The sequence below is a fragment of the Neopsephotus bourkii genome, unplaced genomic scaffold (assembly GCF_033783945.1).
Source record: "Neopsephotus bourkii isolate Nb327-2 ecotype Australia unplaced genomic scaffold, CSIRO-AGI_Nbou_v1 NB_1820, whole genome shotgun sequence".
Lineage (NCBI taxonomy): Eukaryota > Metazoa > Chordata > Aves > Psittaciformes > Psittacidae > Neopsephotus > Neopsephotus bourkii.
Window position 1 is genome coordinate 6,675,435 of NW_026902293.1, and position 23,395 is coordinate 6,698,829.

Genomic DNA, 23,395 nt, shown 5'->3' on the forward strand with positions numbered 1-23,395 from the left:
TGCTAGTGCAAGCAAGCAAGAAACACTTAATCTCCTCCATAGTAGGGCAGAAGCCACAGTGTTTTGGGACTTTGGTTCTGTGCCTCACTAGTGAAGCCTGCCCAAGAGGGTGGCTAATGATCAGACATGTTGTCTATTTTAGACAGGTTTCTGAAGAAAGCAAACTTCAGTGATTGAACTGTGTTGGCTTTTGTGCCCTAGCCTGTTTTCAACCCATCAGACCATTTCAACCAGATCTGGCAGGGAAATAAGGTCCCTGAAACCACAAAATTCTGATTTTCATGAAAAATGATTATTCATGAAAATTCATGTCTGTTTTTGCAATGGACTAGAGTCTGGTTGAGGAAAGAGCTTCACTGAGCTCAGTAGGCAAGTTTGCAGGCTAGTCTGCACATGCACAAATGGCTGAGTAGGCTACACCGAGCAGAATTAGCCCCAGCAACTGCTGCTTCCTGCCTAGGTTTTATGTGAGAGGGCTGTGTTTGGGAAGGGGAGGTCACAGGGAAGTAGGACACATTCAAAGAAACAGCCTTTATATTTCTGTTCTTTGAGAAACATCTTGTGGGAACTGTATTCTCTTTTTCCCAAAAGATGTCTGAGGCAGACGGCTAGATGATGTCTAGTTATCAGAACATGAATGTCTTTGCTTCTTCTCTCCCAATAAGGACTCTTCTCACAGCCTTAGCTTGTACTGTGGATGTAGAAGTTTTACACTTTGCTTTTCATTTGATTCTTTCCTTTCAGGATGTTGCAGGTTTAGAATGATACTTTGATATGGTATCTCTAAACTGAAGACCGGTATTTTCTTTCCAGACACAGGCTGAAGAGCTGGCCAGAGAAACCTTCAGCTTCCATCAGTGGTCCCAAAATTCAGGTGGTAGTTCAGTTTTCAAGAACTCAGTTCCCCTTTTATAAAGTAGCTATGTACTTTTGTAAACTGTTCGAAAACCTTGCTGAACCCTTTTTTACTCTTCTAATGTACTTCCAATGCTGATGGGAAAACCGTATAACCTAGGGATTTTATACCACCTTGCTTTAAGAAACAAAAAACCTACAACCCCCAAAACTCGGAAGAACTAATCTGTAGCTATTGTAGAATGTGTTACTTGTACCTGGTTAGCATATGCACATGCTTAGCTGTGTGAGCTGGTTACAAGAGTATTAAAGCACGTATTTGTAATACACATCAGTGATATACATTGTGATGTATGTCTCGTGGGAAAGTGTGGAGGGGGAAGCTGAAATGGCTCTTTTGCAGATGATTAAGCTAAAGCAGAGCAACCGCTGGTTCCCTGGCCAGCCAGCTTGCTGGGCCAGTTTTAAAATTCTTGTGCTCTGCTGCTGGAGGTCTCCAATTAGCCTCAAACTGGAGCTCTCCGCTTGTGTGTGAACCAGGCAGCTGCTGGCACGCAATCTTCCCTGAAGTTGTTTCCTTTCCTTTTTCCTGAGATTTAGCGCAGGGGGGAAGGGGCTGGAGTCACATGGATACAAAGCTTTTGATTAATGTCCAAGTCTGCTGCTGCTGCGGAGGCTTTCCAACCTCTCAACTAACACGGCGAGCTGGGAACCAGTGACCGCTTGTTTCCTCCGGGCTGTGTCCCCTTCCTGACGGGAAAGGAGCACGCACCGGGCTGGCTCCTCGCCTCCGGACCTCGGGCCGCTGCCGGAGCCGGGTGAGAAAGGAGCTGAGACTGCTGCTGCGCAGCTGGGCACCGGCCGGAGCCCGGCCCCACTATGTAACTGAGCGGGGTCTTTTGTTGTCCTTATCCGCAGCGTAGCGCTGGGTGTTGAGGCAGCGCTGCCCCCAGCCGGGAGAGTCGCCGGGCTGTGAGGGAGCTCCGCTCCTCTTCGCTGCACCATGACAGAGGAAAGCAAAGGGGAAGGCAAGGGGGAAAGCGGGAAGGACTTGGAGAAGCAGCTTCGTCTGCGCGTTTGCGTCCTCAACGAGCTGCTCAAGACCGAGCGGGACTACGTGGGCACGCTGGAGTTCCTGGTGTCGGTGAGCGGAGGGGCGCGGTGCGAAGAGGGTCGGGGGGGGCCTCGCCCGCCGGTCCCACTGCTGCCGCCCGGGCAAGGCGGCGCCCTCGGCAAGGCACGCTGCTGGGACAGCGGGACTCGCACCCGGGAGAGCGTTTTTCGCCCCGAGCTGTGCTTTTGGTTAAAAGGGAGGGAGGAAGAGTAACAACTTCTGAAATGGCCGGGGAGGGTCCTGTGATCCCCCCTCTGCCCTCCACCCCGGTCGTCCTCCTCCGAGAGCCTCCACTGGTGATACCACTTTGAAAGGGGTGATCTCGCTTTCTCCGGGCATGGACGGTCAAGGGGGTTAGTGTGTTTGTGTTCAGGTCTGTCTACGGTGCGGGGGCATGTGTGCATTACAGTTCCATTACTTGGTATAGTCCCTGAAGCAGAGCGGTGCGGGGGGTAAGGGGAGGGCAGGGGTGTGCTGGTGCGCCGCAGCTGCTCGGCATTAGAGCCACATGTGGCATTCCCCCTGTCTGGTGATACGGGGTCAGCTGGGAAAGTAGCGCATTCTGGTGCGAGCGCTGTTCTAGCAGTTTTAGCTTTTCCACGTCTGATTATCACTAGTACCCTAATCAGAAAGGCAGGAGTTTTCACTCTCTCAAAAAGCCAAAGTGACAAATTCTCACAGAACAGATGCGGGCACTGTTCCAGTTGCACATGGTCTCTGTAGCATCTCTTTAGGACCCTGTTGAGATCAGTATCTCCAAATCAGCTGCCTAAGTTTGCAAAAGATTTCACAGTACCCCCCTCCTGCTTTTCTCTCCTCCCCTGTCCCATTGGAGAGGGGAAATCCTTCAAACTGCAAACTTCCTGCTTAGCTGCCTTGAGATCCTGAACTTTCTGCTTATTATCATGAAAGAGGAAATTCTCAACTTGGCTGTGACAGGGAGAATAAAAGCAGACACTGGAGTGAAATAAGATCTACAGAGTAGTTTATTTTCTCCATATGTTTATCCTCAGCAGAACCGTGAAAAATGGTAAATGGTCCAATGTGCTTTCTGTTAAAAAAGCAACAAAAGGTTGAGAAGTGGCTGTGTGATTGTGTTTTCCTTTCTTTAATTTAACAGTCAGATTTTACCTGTTGTAAGAAAATATCTATCCTAAGGGAACGTTCTTCAGTATTTCATGTGAAGCCCTGAATTTGGTGTATGTGGGAGTCTTAGATGATTTTAGCAAACTTAAAGAATTTGTAGTATCTTTAATTTTGGACTCTACAGTTTAAGACATAATGGATATTGGTGTTCAAGCAGTAAGTATTCAGCTCCTTCTACAAAGCATACTACATGTATTCCAAGTTGCACTCAAATATTGAATTCATTAATAAGTATTTTTGCATTTTGGAGCAAGATGATCTAAATAAATCATATGGAGAAAGGGAGGAGGGCTGGAGTTTAATACCTGGTTCTACGTCAAGTTTGTCACATTTGTTAATGGTTGTGAACAGGGTTCAAGCGGCAGTTCAGAGATGTAAATGCTTCAGAGGGAAATGCCACGTGTATTAATCTGAACCTCAGCCTGAGTTTCAGGAAGCAACTTCTGAGCTTTCCTTTTGCCTACCTACTAGATCTGCTAGGTGGTGGTGGATTTATGAGGGCCACTGGAGACCACCACATTTATTTACATAAGCCATCAAAACCATTCATTGTGCTTGTTCCTATGTTAGCATCTTGATCTGGAGGTTAGATCCACTCATTTAAGTGTCCTAGGCTTATAGTTCTCTTTATTCTTCTTAAAAACATTGCCAGTTATAGTTCTAGCTCTTCTGAAATAAAAACTACCCCAGATTACCTTTTTCACATCATGATGTGGTCTTGGGGCACACAGCCTGAGTTCCCTATGGATGGAAGTGAACTGGAAGGTTTTCCGTAGGAGTGCATCTGGCTGATAATGAGTGTACAGTTCCTGGGACTAGACTAGAGCTAGTCTGAAGTGACACCCCTGTCTCCCCAGCAGTGTGTGGTCCCAGTGCTATTTCTCTGTCCAGACCTTACCATATTTTCCAGGGTGTCTTGTTAAAGTAGAGGCAGCCTGAAAGGTTGAAGTTCCAATAGAAGTTAAGAGTTAGGCTTCCAGATCACCTCAACACCATCAGTGGAGCTCGCTGAGGTAGAAATTATGTTTCTTGTATGATGGAGAAGCTGAAGCCTTTTAAAGTCTTCCTAATAGTTTGCATGGAGTACCTGCAGTTTTCACTGTAGTTAGTAGGAACTGAGTATTCAACTGGATGAAAAAAATCCCTGTGGTTTTCGAGGGAGGGCCAAATTCTTCTGTGGGGTTATAGAATGTAATCTTTTATGATGTATGGTTCATATGGTACATTAGCACTTGTGTAGTAGTGGTGGGCAGGAGACCTAACTGTTCACCCATTTGGAGTGCAATTTCCAGTTTGTGTATATGCCTTTTTGAGGGGGCATTTAAGGAACAGAATTTGTTTTTCTTCAGTTTTTAGTAGGAAAGGGACAGTATGTAAGCAGGATTTGTGTGGAAGCGTAACACACCACACCTAACTCATCTTCCTGAGTGTTTCATGACATCTTGTGGAGTCAATTGATAACATGCACGACCCCTTAAGCTGAGGTAAAACTATACTGTTGCAATGGGCTGTATGTAATACAGACAAAAGTGGAAGATGAAGAGTAAGACTGATTTATCTGAGTGGTGAGAGGAGGGGACCCCTCTAGCTGATGTGGTCATGATGGGGAATGGGACTTTACCTTGTACAGCTTGTGGCTGGCTGAAGAATGAAGAGGTTTTATGAAGGAAGTGACTTTGCTGGTGTGTGTCAGCTTTGGGAAATGCTTTGCTGGTTTCCTGGCATGGGAAACATGCCTGTTATGTGTTAGACTTACTTAGGTTCTTCAGTTTATAATGGAATTGGAGTGTATCATGGAGAATAAATTTCTGATCGATTATTGAAAGTATTGTTATTCCCCTACTCCTTTGTGATTCTTCATCCTCCAGTTATCATTAGTTTAGTGAGAAGCAGCATGGTTTGTGTATTCAGTCAAAAGTCTATAAGGCAGAAGTCTATCAAAAGTCTTTAAGTGCAAGGCAGAAGATTTAATTACATTCATTATTTTATTAGGTAGATGTAGTTGGGCAGTTATTCCCATGTGAGTTTGTTCACCTCTTCTTTTTGGCTTTATGCTGTATAAATACAGTGTATTGTTTTTAATCTGCACTCATCACAGATCAAACCTGAGTGGAAAGGTTTGGTTCTATTAATATTATACTCTCAGATCTCCTGAATCTTCCAGTAATAAACAGTAGTAGCAAAGTATGTTGAGACATCAGGAATACTGGGCAATAACAGTTTTGGGCCTACTTAAGTGAGGTATGTAAACATATGTGAGGGGAATAAACTGAAGTCCACTGGTAGTTGCAGCAATGTTGGAGGGAGGAGGCATGCACAGAAAACGATGAAGAAAGGCTTACACTTTTCCTTCAGACGTTTCATTATAACACGTGGAGTGTCATTGCCGCACCAGAGTTTTTGTTCTTGTTCTCATTTAGCATTTCTTAAAAGAAACAGATGGACTGATGGAAGAATTTACCTAATGTGTTAAAATGTCTTTGAAGACTGTCTACAGGTGGATTTTTTTTTTAAATGAGCTACAGGATGAGGTTTCTGTTACAAACTGTTGATACCTTGCTGCCTAAATTAGCATTTGGGATATCTCTGGTGATAACATAAAAAATTTCGGGACTTTATCAATATGTACTTATCTATTTTGTTCCTTACAGCAAATTAACATGTGTGTGTATTTACTGTGCTTTGTGTAAACATAATAAAATTTTCATAGTTTGCTCTAAAAGCACAATTAGCTAAGTAGACGGAAACAACATAAATGTTTCCAAGACTCTCATTGGCTCACAGTTTTATGCTGGGGAATATAGTTGATGTTTTAATGCATGTTTTTTAAAATAAGTTATTGTTTTTCTGGGCTATTTATTTATTTATTTATTATTCTTGTAATGTTTTCATGTACAGTTTTATTTACTGTATAAATCAGGATACTCACCTGAACTGTCAGTGTAGCAGTAATAAAGAGACCAGTAATGCTGTGAGTAGCAGTTCCTGAGAAATTGAGAAGTATTTAATAATAAAGACTTGCCAAAAAGTGGTGAGCTTAATTTGTCACCTTGTAACTTGGTGTAGGACTAAGTTTTTATGATAGTGCTTTACAGTGACTGTTTGGCTAGTAAAGGCGAACCAGGCCATGAAGAACTTTAGTTTGCAGGTACGCTGGAGGGAAGTAGGCTAAGGCACAATAGTACATAAATACACATATGTATATGTATATATATAAATATAAATGTGTATATATATTTTGGGGAAAGAAATTTTATTTTGGAATAGAAATTGGAAATGTAACAGACCTGCTGCAGTTGGTACTTCAGCGGATATCCATTAAGTAGAGCTTATTTTTCTATGACAGGGATTGTTTTTCTGGTGCAGTTTCTTGTTTTGACAAATTTGACATTGATGAGAATAGAAGCAGATGTTGGCAGTTGCATAAGTCTTCTAAAACTCCATGGCCTCAGCTGGGGTGACTAGTTAGATGTTGAAGCAGCTGGGGGAAAAAAACAAAGCTAGTTTATTATGTAGAGTATAATACGGCTTACAGAGTCTCCTCTGTGAATATATATACATTTCTGCCAGTTAAGTCTCAAATCTCAGTTCAATTCCATTACTGTACTATCTTTCTCCCTGTCTTATGCTTGCGTTGAAGTGAAAAAAGGGGTTCGTTTCCTTTAAATGTGAGGGAGGCCAGATCCTTGCTTTTTAATAGGCATAAAGAGATTTGTTTGTAAGGTTTATTGCCCAGCCTTCTCAGTGGCTGTGTGGCTCCCAAGGATCTGTATTTCCCTGCCACGTGGAGCCTTGCCTTTCTGTTGGCGCAATAGGAATTTCTCTGATTGTTGAGCAGACAAATTAGTTGGACAAATGATTACTAGTAATTGAGATTCAAGGTAAACCTGTCAAATTCAGTGTTACAAACCCTGACCAGCAATAGAGGAATTGTGTCTTGGACTGAAACTCCTCAAATCATTATGCTACATGATGAAATGAGGCATTGGGCCTTTCACAAAAGAGCCATTTTTAAGTGATCTTTTATGGCTGTAGTTTGATGCAGTAACAACATATGCGTGTTGTTTTGTGTGTGTATATCATGGATCATAGAATATCTCAAGTTGGAAGGGACTCGTAAGCATCAGAGAGTCCAACTCCCTAAATATCTGAGTTACAGTAATGATTAGTGACTTCATGATGGTTTGCATAATTGCATTTATATTTTATAAAAGGGATTAAAATGAATGGAAGGGAAGGGTTTTAGCTGGCTGCCTTTTTTGATAAGGTTATGTGATTTCCTTTCTCTTCAGGAGAAGAAAAACAACATTCTATGGCTACTTCATCATAAAAAGTCAAAAGGAAGTGCAAACACAATTACCATAGAAAGTCAATATCTTTTCCATTCACTTCCAATTTCTGCTGTTTTAACTTGCTTAAGTGTTACAAAAAATGTGGTATTCTATTCTTATTTGACTTTGCTTGGCTCTATCAATAGCTGCACCTGTGGTCTTTATCAGAGTAGGGGTAACTGCTTAAAGGCTGTTTATTTCTTTGTAACCCCTGCCCCCAAGGTTGAATGCTTGTTTTATGGCGTGGATTAGCAAGAAAGATTATTCACATCTCTGCTAGCTGAGCACAGACTTCATGCAAGGTATGACAGTGGCAAAATGCAGAGTTTTTTTTCAGAAGAGTTTTCAAGTATATACCTGTGTTTGCAAGTGTAGGGAATTATATTGCACTATACTCTAGACAGATATTTCACACTTTTCAATGGGTTTTCTCTTACTGCTCTCAGAAGTGGTTAGCCTATTTTGTGAAAAGCTGCTCTTCAAGAAGAAAGGTTGGTTGTTTAGCTGTCCAGTGAAAAGTCTAAAATATTGAAAGGAAAATCTTTGTTTCGTAGCATTTAAGAAGGTTTTCTAGTCTGAAGACTTACTGTAGACTAAGATGTATCATCCTGAAGATCATATATACTTAGGGGTGTTGTAAAACTGAATTGATTTATATGTATTTATACAGTCTGGGTTACTCCATGTTTTTTCTCCTGGAGTTTTCTGCGGTAAGGGTTTCGCTTAGCTTACTTGCAGATTTTGTTAGAATGTGTCATTGCCTACCCTAGAAGTTTGGGCAGTTAACAAAGTACTTGGATACATAGAAGTCTGGTGTCAGATGGGATGTGTCTGAGGAAGCTGGCTGATGTCAGTGTGAGGTCTGTCTGTCATCTTTGAATAGTCATGGTGACTGTGGGAAGTTCCCGATGACTGGGAAAACACAAATGTCAAACCTAGCTTCAGGAAGGTCAAGAAAGATGATCTGGGGAAGTGTGAGCTCGTCAGCCTCACCTCAGTCCTTGGGAAAGTGATGCAATGAATTATCTTCTAAACCATTTCTATGCAGCTGATGGAAAAGGAAGTGATTGGAAGCAGCTTCTCAAGATTTATCAAGGGTGAATTGTTAACCTGATTGCCTTCAGCAGGACATTACTGGCTCAGTGAACTTGGTGAGCGCTGTGGATAATATTTACCTTGATTTAACCGAAGTCTTTGCATGGTCTCGCATAGTATCCTTACATCCAGGTCTCATCAATTTGGACGGGTTAAGCAGACATTAAGGTGGGTAGGAAACTGGTCGATCTGTTGACTCAAGGGACATTTGTCAACAGCATAAAGTAAAAGTGGTGGCCAGTTATGAATGGTGTCCCTCAAGAACCAATAGTGTATCCTGATAGGACAAGGGGCAGTGGGTTAAAACTTAAACAGGGGAAGTTTAGATTGGATATAAGGAGGAAATTCTTTCCTGTTAGGGTGGTGAGGCACTGGAATGGGTTGCCCAGGGAAGTTGTGAATGCTCCATCCCTGGCAGTGTTCAAGGCCAGATTGGACGAGGCCTTGGGTGGGATGGTTTAGTGCGAAGTGTCCCTGCCCATGGCAGGGGGGTTGGAACATGATGTTCTTAAGGTCCTTTCCAACCCTGTCTGTTCTATGATTCTATGATTCTGTGTCTTCAGTAATGCTCTGAGAGTTGTGGACAAGAACTGGAACATGAAGCAGCATGCAACCTTGCAGTGCAGAAAACAATCAGCATCCTGGACTGTTTTAGCAAGGGTCTCATCAGCAGATCAAAGGAGATGATTATTTACCCTCTACAGCTGAGAGACCTTTGTGGCTCAAAGTTTTGACTCCCTAGTTCAGGAAATAAATTTAATTATTGGAGTAAGTCTAGTGGAGGCCAACAAGGTGAGGAGGAGCCTGGAGAATATTACTGCAAAGAGAGGCTGGGAGAGCAAGCTTTCTTCAATCTGAAGAAAATCCTCAGTGGAGGTTTTTATTGTCGACAGTTCAGTGGTGGGTAGATATGGAGCAGATGGAGTCACACTCCTCTGAGGAGAACAGTGGAAGAAGGAGAGGCAATGAAAAGTAGGAAATTCCAACTCACTGTGAGAGGAAAAGTTGTTTACCATAAGGATGGTAAAAAACTGGACTAGGTTGCCCAGAGGCTGTGGAATATCTTTTTATTCATTTATTTAATTAATTTTATTTATTTATTTATTTTCAAAGCTTAACTGGGCATGACTGGGTAACCTGTTCTACTTGACATTGCTAGGTGATCTCTGGAGGTCCCTTCCAACCTATGTGACCCATCAATTTTGCAATTTGTTGGTATGGTTTGGGAAAAAAAAACAGGCTTCCAGTATCTGAAGGGGGCCTATAGGGATGCTGGGGAGGGACTCTTCATTAGGGACTGTAGTCATAGGACAAGGGGTAATGGGTTAAAACTTAAACAGGGGAAGTTTAGATTGGATAAAAGGAGGAAATTCTTTCCTGTTAGGGTGGTGAGGCACTGGAATAGGTTGCTCAGGAGGTTGTGAATGCTCCATCCCTGGCAGTGTTCAAGGCCAGATTGGATGAGGCCTCGGGTGATATGGTTTAGTGCAGGGTGTCGCTGCCCATGGCATGGGGATTGGAACTTGATGATCTTAAGGTCCTTTCCAACCCTATCTATTCTATGATTCTATGATTCTAAGTTTCAGCTTTTCAGACAAATTGCAGTGCAAATGTCCAGATTATACTGTTCATCAAACAAATATTCAAAATCCAAGAGGAAACTCGGATGTACAGATTTTTTTTTCAACTGTATTCTATTTGCTCAGGAAAGAGATAACCTGACACTGCTGTAATAATTAATACCCAGAGAGGTCTTGGTGCATTGCTGTCAGTAGTAAATCAAATCTGAGTAGTTCTACAAATGGGAAACTTAGAGGCATGTATTGATTTTTGGCTCCCACTGGAAGTTTGTGGCAGAGCCAGAAATATAATCTGATGTCTTGATTCCCAGTTCAGTACTCTGATGGCAAAGCAGCCCTTTCCCTTTATATATAATTAATGCTAGAATGGCTGTCTACTTAAAATGTCTGAGAAACTGCAAGGATAATTCTTCAAAGCCAGCTTCATTTTGTGCAAGCTTTATTGTTCTTGTGATTCTCTTGTAGACTGTTCACAGCTGAATTTGTCCTGTTGTAGGCACAGAACTGAGATATTAGGGGTTGACACTTAACTTTAGGTCCAGTGAGACCTCCTGATTCTTTTTTATGCTTTTGGCAGCCTGGCTACCAAGTCACCTGCCATACTTCATGAGTTTTCAAGTTCAAGGCTGAAGAGCATGAGTTTAGTATAGAGGAAGCAGCTAAAACTGAGCGATAGTGAAAAGGACAGTAATGCGATGTATTAAGGTAGCTTGCTTTATTTCAGTATCATTTGTGTGATGCAGGTGCTCTGACAAATAGATAATATCTTGCTGAATGGAGCAAAATAAATCATCTACTCTGTGACCTTTCTATGGAAGTTTTAAATGCAGTCTCACTTCAAATGAAATTTGGCTGTAGCTGTTGAAATTTGCTCCTGAAGTTTAAATACACTCTACGTATTGATATGTTTGCTTTCTAAATATATTTTTGCCTCTTACAATAGGTGTAGCAAGTGGGCAGTATCAGCTGACAGGTGAATTTACATTAAATAACTTTTTTATAATTTGCCCTGTGAAACACACTTGTAACTTCTCAGGTAGTTTAAATGGAGTCATTCCTAGAGTAAGGATGAATGTGTTCGTACATGTTGATTTTAACAATCACAGCCTCCTTATGTCTACATCAAACATGATGTGATAGAGGAGCACCAGTAGAGACAGAAGACAAGTCTCGGAAAATACCTGGTATATACCTAGGTTGACCTACGTATATAGATTTACCTATATAATCTAGTAAAGTATTACAAGCGATCTCAACAGGAATACCGTGATGAATGGGGGAGCTGAGTTGCTTGAGGTGTGTACATGTCATCTTCTATGATATTTAAATATGAGGTGTTAAGGGCTCCATCAGAGATGTAAATCAATTTGAATAGCAAAAGCAATCAACTGGCAGGCTAATAGAAAAAGAGAAATAGCCTGCAAACATGGAGAATATTTAGGCCAGGAAAAGTTACCCATGGGTTTTATGCAGTTAGTCCTCATTGTAGCTGGTTGAGTATGAGCTGGGCTATGGAAAATTCTCTGTACTTGGGACTTCAGCCTCTTCGTAGATAATAAAGATGTTTTTATTTGCATCACAAATAGCAGTTAAGAAAATATAACTGAGTAGTGGCTAGTCAGGGCTTAAAGGCTGGCCAGGTCTGTCTGGCTGAGGGACAATGACTAGTGTCATGTACTCAGCAGTCTGAGGAACAAATCTGAAGGTGGCAACTGGAATATATGTGTGTCTGTGACTTCTGAGTACTCCACTTGAACTAGAATTATGTTTATGCTTGTTGCATTTCTAAATGTCCAGTTTTTGAAGAGCCTCATCTCTTTGCCTGACTTCATGAAGTTGTGCTTACAGAAAGCCTTAGTGACCTGTATCTTGGGGCTTGCTTAGGAATGGTTTGTAGGTGAGCAGTGAAGGGAGGGTTTGGTAGTCAACTGTCTGTATTGCAAAGACTACTTTCTAATAGACACAAACTGGTGAAGTAGATGAGACACTCTGAGACATGTCCAGTGGCAAACCCTAGCGAATCATCTATATTTCTGTCCTCACTGTTCCCCATCCCCAAAAGCATGACAGATGAAAATGTGATGAATGCATACCTAAAAGAAAGCTGGTTTTATGTTATCACTCAGCTAAAAACTCTAGATTGGGGATTAACTTGAAGACTAATAGGCAATGGCATGAAAGTGGAGCAACCCCTGAAATAATTAATTAGTCTGTATTTTCTTGAACAAAACATACCATAAGAATAATCAACTTCCCATTTTATGTTGCTGAAATAAGCTAGAAAGTACCAGATACAAAATGAAAGAATGGTAAGCAAGATTTCTCTCCTCCAGCCCTTAATACACTTTCAGGATGTTCTCGGGTTCTTCTGTAAACTTAATTGGCCACGATTTTACTTCTTAATCCCTACTGTGGCATTTTGAAAAAAATTGGGCATTATAAGCACAAAGCTATAAAGTTGAAATGATGAACTATATAACCAAGTGATTGATGTCTGGGATGCTATGAATTTGTGTAACAAGGCTGGAAAATCACTTCATTTTATTGCTTAGTGTGTGCTATTACCTTACCCAAGGGACTTAAGCATATGGTATATCCAGATGCCTAGAAGAAATAGCATGCGACAGGATGTTTTGAGACAATGTCCTCGGATTCTGTAGTGTGAGTGCAGTAAAGGGATTTTCCTTTAAGAGTCACATGGGCATTTGGGACTTAAACAGATGTGGAAGAAAGTGAAGCTTTGCAGTGCATAGGAAATGCTTTCATTAAAAAGACACCAAAGCCTTACAAAGTGGAGGGAAGCAGTGGCACATACTTGTAGAGTTAGTGTTTTGTCACTTGTAAAATGTTCATCACTGAACAGTTCAGATTTATGTTTTTATTGTCCATGGGGAAGAGTTTGCAGAAGCTGTGTAAAGCAGGAGACAGTAAATACATTGATCCTAATTAATAAAATCCCTTTGTAAAAATGGCCACCCTGAATTTATAATTATAGCTGCTTCCTTCCTTCCAGTGCCTGCTGGTTTTTTGTTCCTGAAAGCTTATAAAATACCACTTAGAAATGAACTTGCAGTAAAAGATCAAGATCTAAAATGAGAGGTGTTGGAAGAAACTTGTGAATTGCTGTGATAGGTTTATTAGCAGGTCTATCACAGTGATTTCTTAATGATGGTGGTTAGTAACATTACTTGAGGGTGTACTTCAGGCACCACTAGGTTGGGGGTTATCTGTACTAGTAGGTTGGATGTATGGCCTGGATGCAAACTAATCTGAGTTTGCTGACTTAATTTTTGTACCTTTTGTAATTTTTTTGACACCTGTAACTTCTGAATGTATTTCCTACAAGATAATTCCTTTTGTTCATGTTAAATGTTCTGCCTGGAAAATTCACCAAGTACTTGTGTCACTATTTTTCTTGTCAGAAGCCCAGGTCTAATTTCTCATGTTATGAAAGCCGTCATAATTTTTATCATCTTTCACACTCTTTTGGGATGAATTCTTCTGGTGTCAGTATCTTTGATCTTCACCCTGGTTTCCCCCTTAGTCTTCTGCACTATAGTTTTCAGAGGATAAAAATTAAAATACAGATGTTTGAGGTACTGCATTATTACTTTTCTTATAACAAAAGATGTTATTCTGCTTATATTCATTTTGCAAAGTGTAGTTAGCACCTTCCTTAGGCCCTGCTTTCCTCTCATCATTTACCTGTGGATATTGAAAGTGGCATTTTTAGAGATTGGGGAAGATGCTTAAGTTAGAGTTGTAGCTGCCATTTGCTCCTTATCCCCGTTCTGTTTTGCACTGTAAAACCGTGTATGGGGAAAAAGTGTGGAAAGAGGTCTCAGTGGAGGATAGAAGTGGTCAACACAGTTTGCCCAAGGAAGTTGTGAATGCTCCATCACCGTCAGTGTTCAAGGCCAGGTTGGACAGGGCCTTGAGTAATTTGGTCTAGTGAAAGGTGTCCCTGCCATTGGCAGGGGGGTTGGAATTAGATCATTTTAAGGCCTTTCCCAACCCTGATTCTAACAGGAATAAATATGAAGAATGAGAGGTGCGAGATTACAGCAGAAACTCTGTGCTCTGGAAATAGGAGGGAGAGAATACTGGAAATGAAGGATAAAATACATGAACAAAATAGAAAATGAAGAAGGAATGGTTACTGGTTCTTCTAAAAATGGAACCGCCCCCCTTTGAAAGATGTCAAGTATGTGATGAGATTTTATTGTATTGTAGTATTTGTGTTAGTAGGACAGGCATCACTGGCTTTTGCAGCATTAAATTAGGTGCCACTTATGGCCCTGGAAGTTGACTGTGTTGTTGGATGGTTGAAGTGAATGTAGCTAGCAATAAAGTAGAAATGCAGTTGCTTAGACATATTCAAATATAGTCAGCTTAAGGTGTGAAAATATCATTATCTTTTCATTTGGTACTTGTGTCCTTATTTTCATTTATTTTGTGTTAAAACATGAAGTTTCAGTAATTACCAAGAGATAACTGAGAATTTTGTAATGAAAGACACTAAAATGTGCCCATTTTTAGCTGATCTCATGCTTACCAGTGAAAGAGACCCCCAGGTTTTCAAGATGATGTGACTGATTTAACATTTTGAAGTGACAAATTGTAGATTGCTTCATAATTTTGGAAATATTTTAAGCAGACTTAAGATCTTTCTGTAGTTAACAATTACAGAAACTTCTTAAATAGAAGGATTGTTCTCACTAAGTAGAAAGGTTTGTTTTGTGGTAAGATATTGATTATGTAGTTCAGTTACACAAAGCAACATGTAACTACCATTAATAATATTGGAATTAATGAATGAAAATTGAAAATTAATTGGAAGTAGTCACTACCATTTAAATACATTGTAATATAGTTGGAAGCATTCTTTGTGTTGGCAGGAGCAGGAGAGTGAAGACCCGATAGCAATAATTTTTATTTTCATTTACATTAAGGTTACTCCTCATTCATGTATCTCTTTGACACTGTGTGAGATCCTGTTTATTAAGAATAATGCCTGGAAGTTGGCAGTTATATTCTGTATGAGTGTTAATTTCTTCCCATATGCTACAAGGTTGTCCTCACAGGAAATAAAGGGACTTTTTCCCATGTTTAGTTATACTGAACTGTTACAATAGTCAGTCTGGACAGAAACAATGGGAAGGAAAGTTTCCTGTTTTGTGCAGATATTGAAGAGGTCTTTGGCTCCAAAGAAGTTAAAGCTTTCTTTAGTCTGAGTGTGAGCACTCAAAAGAACTGGTTTTCATTAGTGTATGAAGTTGCCATGATCTCTACTGGAAAGCAGTTCTTTATTCCTTTAAATGCTTTACAGGCAATTTACTGTCTGTTGTACCTATCTTGATTACATTCCAGATTACACTCAAATATAATGTCCTGTTGTTAAAATGCTTTAGGGTAGGTGATGAAATAACAGTATAGTAAATAATCCTCACATTTGTGTACCTGCTATTGGCCTGACTCTGACATCCTCGAAAGGAAAGCAGAGGAGAATATTAATAGTAGACTTGGAAGCTTTTAAGAATATTAAGGGTTTGAACTGCAAAAAAAGAAGCGTGCTTTGTTTTAGTGTTTTCAGTCTACTGTGCCAGGACAAAACTGGGGAGGCTGGTAAACCCGTGTCTCGGCAAATAGACTGATGACATTTTCATGTGAAGCTGAGGATAAGTTACACTGATACTGCTACAATATAAGCTGTGGTTTTCCATATGTAAGGAAAGACAAAGCAGCTGACCCTCCCCCAAAAACCTAAGTCAGTATTCAGCCTGATGTGGTGTTTGCCTTTATATTTCACATACATATATTGCAGAACATTCCCATGAGATGATGGAGATGATCATCAGCCATGATTAAAGGTTTTTCTAGTTGGAATACATAAAAATTAAAGTTTCATGAGAGCTGCAGCACTGGTATAATTCCTCATTCAATACACCAGGTGCAGGAACTTTTGGGTAGTTAAAAGCTGGTTTTTTTTTTTTAAAGTAGAATTATATTTTATAGTAATTTAACATCTGTATTATAATTTTTTAAGTCATTAAGCTGACTTACTGCTACTCAGTGTCAGTAAGTTCTTAGTTTAGATTTTTGTAATGCAGGATTCAACATATATGATCCAGTAAAACACAGGTTTTCTGAACTCGTTTGCAGGACACTTCTTCACTGAGAAGTGCATTTGATAATTGGATCCTTTCAGACGCGTTCTTGGGTCTGAACGAAAATTTTCAGGTGAATTGGAAAGAAGGAATTGCGTCTTCTGAAGCTTTTCCTCTGTCTGTGTCAAACCCATTTTGTATACAAATGCCACTTTACAGCAGTTATCAATGGCAGGATTACATAAACTACTCAATTCTGATATTTAAACTGATTTTATATAGGTTACTGTAGGGAATGTTCAAGCACGTGTTGCTTTCTGCTGACAGTTGCTGTATAATGAAAAATGAAGTTAATTTGGACATCTTATGAGAAGTATGTGCTGGAAATACACTGGATTAATTAGTTTTCATATGTATTACAGCAGCTTCCAGCAAAGAAAATAACAATTTCTTCACTTATAAGGGCTAGACTTGAACCAAATGGTATTAGAGTATTAAAAAAACAAACCCAAACAACTCAAACTTAAATTATGATTACCACAGCTACGATCACGTATTTGCGTATTACACATCTTTGTACTGAAGAATGCCCCATATTTACTTGCCAAGAACTGTTAGGTGTAAGACAGGATTTTGGCAAAATGTTATTTTGTGTCTAAGCTGTTTGTTCTTTGTATGCTGTTGTCTGCCTTAATGTGCCATGGCAATGAAGGCTGTAATGGCTATTCCATTCCTTTTCCTGTTTTGAAGCCACCAAACAGCTCTGGGCTAAAACAGTGCTCTGACTTTCCCATTTATTTCTAAACCTTTCAGTTTCACAGAGTAAACATTTCTCATGTTTACACACTGGCTAGTAGTAATGGAATGAAGCATCACTGTGCTTTTATACTCACATTTATTCCGGTTTTCTTTACTTGTTTTTGTCTTGCAGGAGATAGCGTTGTTCTTGATAACTGGACTTAAGGGATAGATGCAACATCCAGTGGCAGTAAGGCAGCTTTACTGTGCACTATGGATGGGAAGCAAATATTTGCATATTGATTATTCCCATTGTTATTTTAAGTCTTGTACAGTGAAAATTTTGATTTTTTTTTTCTTTTAGTTTTCCTGATTAATGAAAAATGTAAATGAATGGCAGACTTGCCACATGCAACTAAATTTCTAACTTGGTTCCTTTTGAAGGTTTTGGGAGAAAATAAGGCATTAGCTGGTGCAGAGGGGATCTTAGAATAAGATTTTTGGCCTATAAACAGCCTTACTAATACAGTGAACCCCCAGATTTTAGGGAGTTACTGTCTTCCTGAATTTAAGCTTGGAAAAGTGGCTTCCACAGGTGCTATCAAATCCTGACCTTCTACGTAAAGATATTTCATATTGCTGTATATCTAGCCAACCATCTCTAGTATGTCTCTCATTCTGATTTACACACATGCCAATCGTACAGCTGTGATGAGTCATAACAAGGCCTCACATATTTGTTTAGACCTCACATATTTGTTTATCACATTTTAATTGTTACACAAACATATTGCTAAACCAGATTTTAAACCTTTAGTTTTCTCCCTTTACATCTGTTGTATGTTATATACATATTTTCTTCTCTGGAGCTTGTATTTTTTTTCCTCTTCTTTTTTTTTGTTTTGTTTTGTTTAGTTCCAAATCTTGGTCTGTGGAGTTTAATAACATCTCAATATTTAAATTCAGGTGCTATATTTTCTATCCATTCAAAAAGCACTACACATGAATGGCAATTAATCTGTTTGAGTCTGAGAGCTAAAGATAGTGCTTCAAAATATTAAAGGGCTATAGTCAATCTCAGAATAATATTCTTTGATACATGGCATAATGGCATAAAGAGATTTCAGAATCCATGTGAAATCACTAAGTGATAGCTCCCTGTAAATGAGCATGTTCACAGCAGGCATCAACCTGTGTGTGGGGCACAGAGAAGAAAAAGTCAGCTGTCAATGTGAATCTGCTATTTCTGGGAAATGAATAATATCCTGGTAAAAATGGATAATTAACGTAAACTACGGAGTCTTACTCCCAGGCTAAGACGAACCCAAGGAACCAGACTGCTGCTTGCATTTCAGGTTCTTCTCAGATCTCCAGTGTTCTGAAGCAGAAGGAAACCAGTTTGTCTGCCAGTACTCCTGCTACTCCCATCTATTCACACAGGGAAAGGGCTTAGGCAGGGCAGTTCATCTCAACCTCTCTGTGTACTTATACTTGCTAATTTAATCTTTTTTTTAATGGTCTTTTAATGAGTACTGTTCAGGACTTTGCCACCTGGCCTTGGGGAATTAGATTCTGCTGCTCTTGCCCCACAGAGGCTCTGATTTTTTTAATTAAAAAGTTTATGTTCGGTTTTTCCCTTAATGAGAAAGAATGGCTTAGGGATAAGTACTTTGATAATGCAAGAATGAAAATAGTTTAGATTGCCCCTAATTTTCTGTAAACAAACTTTTGCACAGTAAGCTTCTAAATTTGTATGCTTATACTTATGAATGTCCTCTTACTTGGAAATTCCAGGAAAACAAATTCAGCTTACATTCTGGGGTGAGGTAGGGAGCAGGCTGCTGATCCTAATCTGTCTAATATGGGTTTTATTTTCAGGTTCTTTCTAGATGGAAGCCAACAAAGCAATGCTAAATCAGAATAATAAAAGAATTATGGTTGTGTAAATTGCATATATGCAGTTATGGATGGGTGTCTGTCCTAACCTGAGGCATCTACTAGAGATGGCTATTTCAGGAGTTATTTATCTATGAAGTTAAAGGCAGAAAAGAAATTGCCTCAAGGACTAATTCAGAGCACCTTGGTTAGGAGGCTTTCTGTCTCTCTTTTTTCACTTACTTACCATATTAGGTTAAATACCTTTCCTAAATGCTGACAAATAAATTTTTCCTTTGTGTGATTAATTTTTCTTTATTAGTGTTACTTCAGCATCCAATATTTCCATCAGATTTGTCTATAAAATTTCAGCTTTAGATCTCCCTTTAAAAGTGTTCTTATGCTTATGAATTCCTTTATTCATATTCTGTTTCTTTAGTTTCAGACTTCTGTCTGTCCTTAGTATGGATAAAAGATGACAGGTTGTCACCTCTCTTTGGTAACCACAAAAATGAATTCGTTAAGTGACCATGAAGAAATATTTAAGTTTCCAGAACCGTACTTAGTGTCTGTGTTTCTAAAGGCTTTTACAGGACCTACTGTATGTACTTGTAGTTCAAAAAAGCACTAAGAAGGCCACATTATCCTGGAACTCTAGTGTCATGACGGAAGTGCTTTGTCTTAGTTTAAATAAATATATACTTTGAAAGTCCAAATTCACATTAGGCAAAAGTACTGCTAATGTGTATTGTAAATGGTGTATTGTGGTAATACTGCTGGATAGCACATAATGGAGAAGCATTCTCAAAATACTACAGTTATTCTGAGATTTAGTTCTGCTACATTGAGGCTTTCGTTATTTGGAACTCAAACCGTGCTGTTCTGTCAGTGGTGCCACTTTTGCTGTGGGTGGGTATTCTGATGTCTGGCATCTGGATTAGTTGCTGAATGAAATACGGGGAGGAACAGAGACAGAGGCTGATGAATGGCACAGCAACTGCTAGCCCTGCCAATAACAGATTGTAAAAGAAGAGACTTGAGTGTCTGGAATTGTATTGTGTTAGATTAAGGTTTTCAATAATTATGGATACCTTGACGTTTGAATGTGAAGCTTTCTATGGATCTCCTGTATTTGGTTAGAGAAATAACATGAAGGGTAATTTAGCTGTTTCCTAGTGATGTGTTTGAAATACTGAACTACTAGGTGCCTCTGTCAAGGTAGATTGGTCGGCCACAGTGCAAGGAAACACGATGTGAAAAGCTGATCTGCCATCATGTTGAACAGTATCACTGGTATGAGAATAGCCATTGATACTGCTGAGGGAGGAGCAGCAGGCTTTGGGAACCTGCAGAGATAACTGTTTTGGAAACAATTAAAGGAGAGGGCTGGTTAATTTGAAGTTACTGCAGGGAAAACACAGCAGTAGGGTAAGAGAGAACACAGTGCTTCAGGTACTAACAATTATTTAAAGTGGTGCCTTTCAGGGATACATATGTGCTCTATGTTAGCAAAAGGTAGTTAGCACTTTACTCACACTTGCAAAGCCCTGTAGCGACAGGGGAGGGACAAAACAGCAGGTGACAAGGTGCATTGGAAGCTGCAGATCCAACCTTGCATGTGGACGGTTCAAGACATTGGTCGCTTGAGATTGACCCAGGAGATGACAGTCCTGTTCGGAAGCATGCTGAATGCCTAAGCAGCCTTTTTTCCAACCACATTTGCCTATCTCACATTGCCTTTAGTCACTGTGCTTGTAGTAAGCCTGGGTAAACCCCTTCCCAAATCTTCATTTGCGAAGCCAAGCCATCAATTTTGTTTTAAAAAAAACCCACTCATTTGATCTCAGGATGTAGTATTTAAAGTTTTTAAGGTGGAAAGATGTATTTAAAATTTTATATTTTCATTATAGTATAGAAAAAATACAGTGATGCTGACTTTGTACGGCACAGAATGGTAACTTAATTCTGCATGTATTTAAGCACTCAGCACAAATGAAAAGCTTATTGTTTTATAACCAAGTCAGTAAAGTAAACTACATTTGCTGTTAATAAACAGATAAGGTGCAAGAATAGAGTTTTGTGTGTTTGGTCAGCAAACTGGCATCTTTGTATTTTGTAGAACTTTATTAAATATGAGACAAGTAAGGCAAAGTGAAGAGTATGGTGAGGTTGTTTTCCTGATATTAGAGAACTGGCTTTTACTCTGGTGTGTGAATCCAGTGATTTAAACGAAGTGAAAATCTCGGAAGCACTTGGTGGAGGCTAATTAGAAGCATCTACCATTGCTGCCCACAGAATCTGTTTGCACTCAGTGTTCTTGGCACCCTGCACACCGCTGCACTGATTTCACTCTTCATCTGTCATCTCTCTACAGCCACTGAGCCAATGCCAGTCCACAGCCACTGGCCTGAGCTGGATTTTGCAAGCAGTTACATTTCTGATAGCCAGGACCCTTTCAGTATCAAACCTTAAAGCTGGATTGGGAAAGGCTTTGTGTCTCCTCCCCCACTTGAATGTGTCAATAAATGCACAATAAGGGAAAAGGACCATAAAAGAAGAGATCAACAGAATTGTGAGTTGGGAGTGAATGATGGGAGTGGAGATGGCAAGCAAGCTAGGCCAGTCAAGAAAAGCCAATACAATGTAATCAAAAATCAATACATAGGAACACTAAAGTGCACTCTGCGTAAAAAGTAAAACAAAACTTGTTCAGAAATTCTAGGTTCCTAGGTGTTCTTGTTTGTTCCTGGGCTAGTTAGAAATAGTTGTGAAGCACTAGGAAAGTGTTACTTCTTGTTCTGGTAAACTCTGAGGTTTACTTAGTCTATTATTATTTCCATTTAATATACTGCAGTAGTGAAGATTTCTGCTCTCAGTGTAAAGGCTAATGACTTATGCAGAGATGAATATCAAGTTACATGACAGCATGTATGTTTTTCAGCTCAAAAACCCCCCACCTAAAGTGATTACTAGAGTAGTACTTGGCTGCTCATGTTAAGTGAATTGGACCGAGAGGCTCAGGGCAAGATGAGTCTTCAGTGCAGTGCTGGCGGCTGCTGTCTGTTGAAGTTCTGCTAACTCCTTTACTCCCCCCTTTGTTTGTTTTCACTGTCATCATATGTACAACTTTTTTTTTCCATACAGGATCTGTGTGGTGTTGTAGATGAAGGTGTAATTTGTGTAACTGTTACAACACTGGGGAGAAATAGGGGCAGTCCCTGCTGTTTCAGTTAGCCAAGATATAAATCCAGACTCAGCCTCCTGCCATAATCATGTCTTTGCTGGACCAACCCCATTTCTTTGCAACAGCCAGGGAATATGTTTTATTGAGGATCTGTCATGTGACATGAAATGGGAGTGATCGCAGTAGAAGTTCTTTGCTTTTGTAGTGTATCCTCTGGTATGAAGTGTTCCTTGGAAGACAGCTTCAAGTCTTGTCTCTCAACTTTTGACAGAGCACCTCAGACTTCATCTGCGGTTTTGCTGTATGATGTTTCTTTGACTGTGGGACAAAGAGATGCCATGTGAGTTGGATAGAGCGAGGTGATGAGGGGAAGCTGCCTCTCAGGTCATACTGATCCTGTGCTTGGGAAGGGTTTCTTGCCTGTAGTGGAGATCAGTAACCTTCATTGCACTCGAAGCCAAAAGCTTCCTTGACGGTTTGGAATCGATCTGTTGTGGTCTTCATGTATTCCTGTAGGTTATTTGAGATGCACCAGAGTATACTTTTGTTTAGTAAAATTGGATGCTTTTTAAAGTAGTTTATCAAAGCAGAAGTGTTCATTACTGAAAAATGCAAAACCCCAAGGGTTTAGTAGTATTTACTGTTGAATGGAAAAATACCTGCATAAGTTCTTCAGGTAGATATATTAAAAAAAAGCCCCTTTATCCTGGAACAGGAAAACTGGAATATTGTATCTGAAGAAGTTTCTGAAAACTTAAGTGATAAATTTGAATTACATGCTAGAAAGTTTAGTAAATCTATGTTTTAAACGAGAGAAAATCATTCATACACTATTCTGTGGGAAATGGTGTTATTTGATAGTTCTGCTATTTAAGTGTACATGTTTAAAATTGTTTTCAGAGGTGCATTATTGAAATTCTAAGTAATATTTGAACACAGTGAAAGACTATAGAAGAGAACTAGAGAAATGTACATCTGAAACAGTCATTGTGTTTGCTGAGATTTTTAATAGCCTATTCTCCAAGTCTGACTGGCCTCTTAATTAGATGAATTGCTCAACAGCAGCTGGTTCTTTATCCAGATTCAGCAGTATTTTGTATTTAAAATTTAGCCGGTTATGAACTACTTTGGTTAAATAGGACATCTATCACTAATTTTGAAGCAAAGGTGAAATTTCATTGGGCGGAATAGATCTCATATTATTTAGTATCTCTTGAAAACACACAGACTGTGGTACTTTGATCAAAAACATATGGTGGTTCTTATGAGTGAACAGAGGAATAGGGACTTTGCTGTTAGAGTAATTGTATGGTAATAAAGGTTTTTTGGTTTGTTTTTTCTTTTTGATCAGTATGTCCCCCTATAAAAAC

At 39.7% G+C, this 23,395-nt stretch overlaps 1 protein-coding gene across 4 annotated transcripts in view; it reads left to right on the forward strand.

Annotated features, from left to right (window-relative positions):
- Positions 1 to 1,164: 1,164 nt before the first annotated feature.
- Positions 1,165 to 23,395, forward strand: part of PREX2 (phosphatidylinositol-3,4,5-trisphosphate dependent Rac exchange factor 2) — a 173,171-nt gene continuing 150,940 nt past the window's right edge. Inside the window, exons 1-2 of one of the 4 annotated variants that reach the window (XM_061342874.1) lie at positions 1,168 to 1,673; positions 1,774 to 1,999. In XM_061342874.1, the coding sequence (XP_061198858.1) occupies positions 1,859 to 1,999 (141 nt within the window). In that variant the 5' untranslated portion in view covers positions 1,168 to 1,673; positions 1,774 to 1,858. Of the gene's footprint in view, positions 2,000 to 23,395 lie in introns of all 4 variants that reach the window. The other 3 variants (XM_061342876.1, XM_061342875.1, XM_061342873.1) reach the window with 3 other exon arrangements.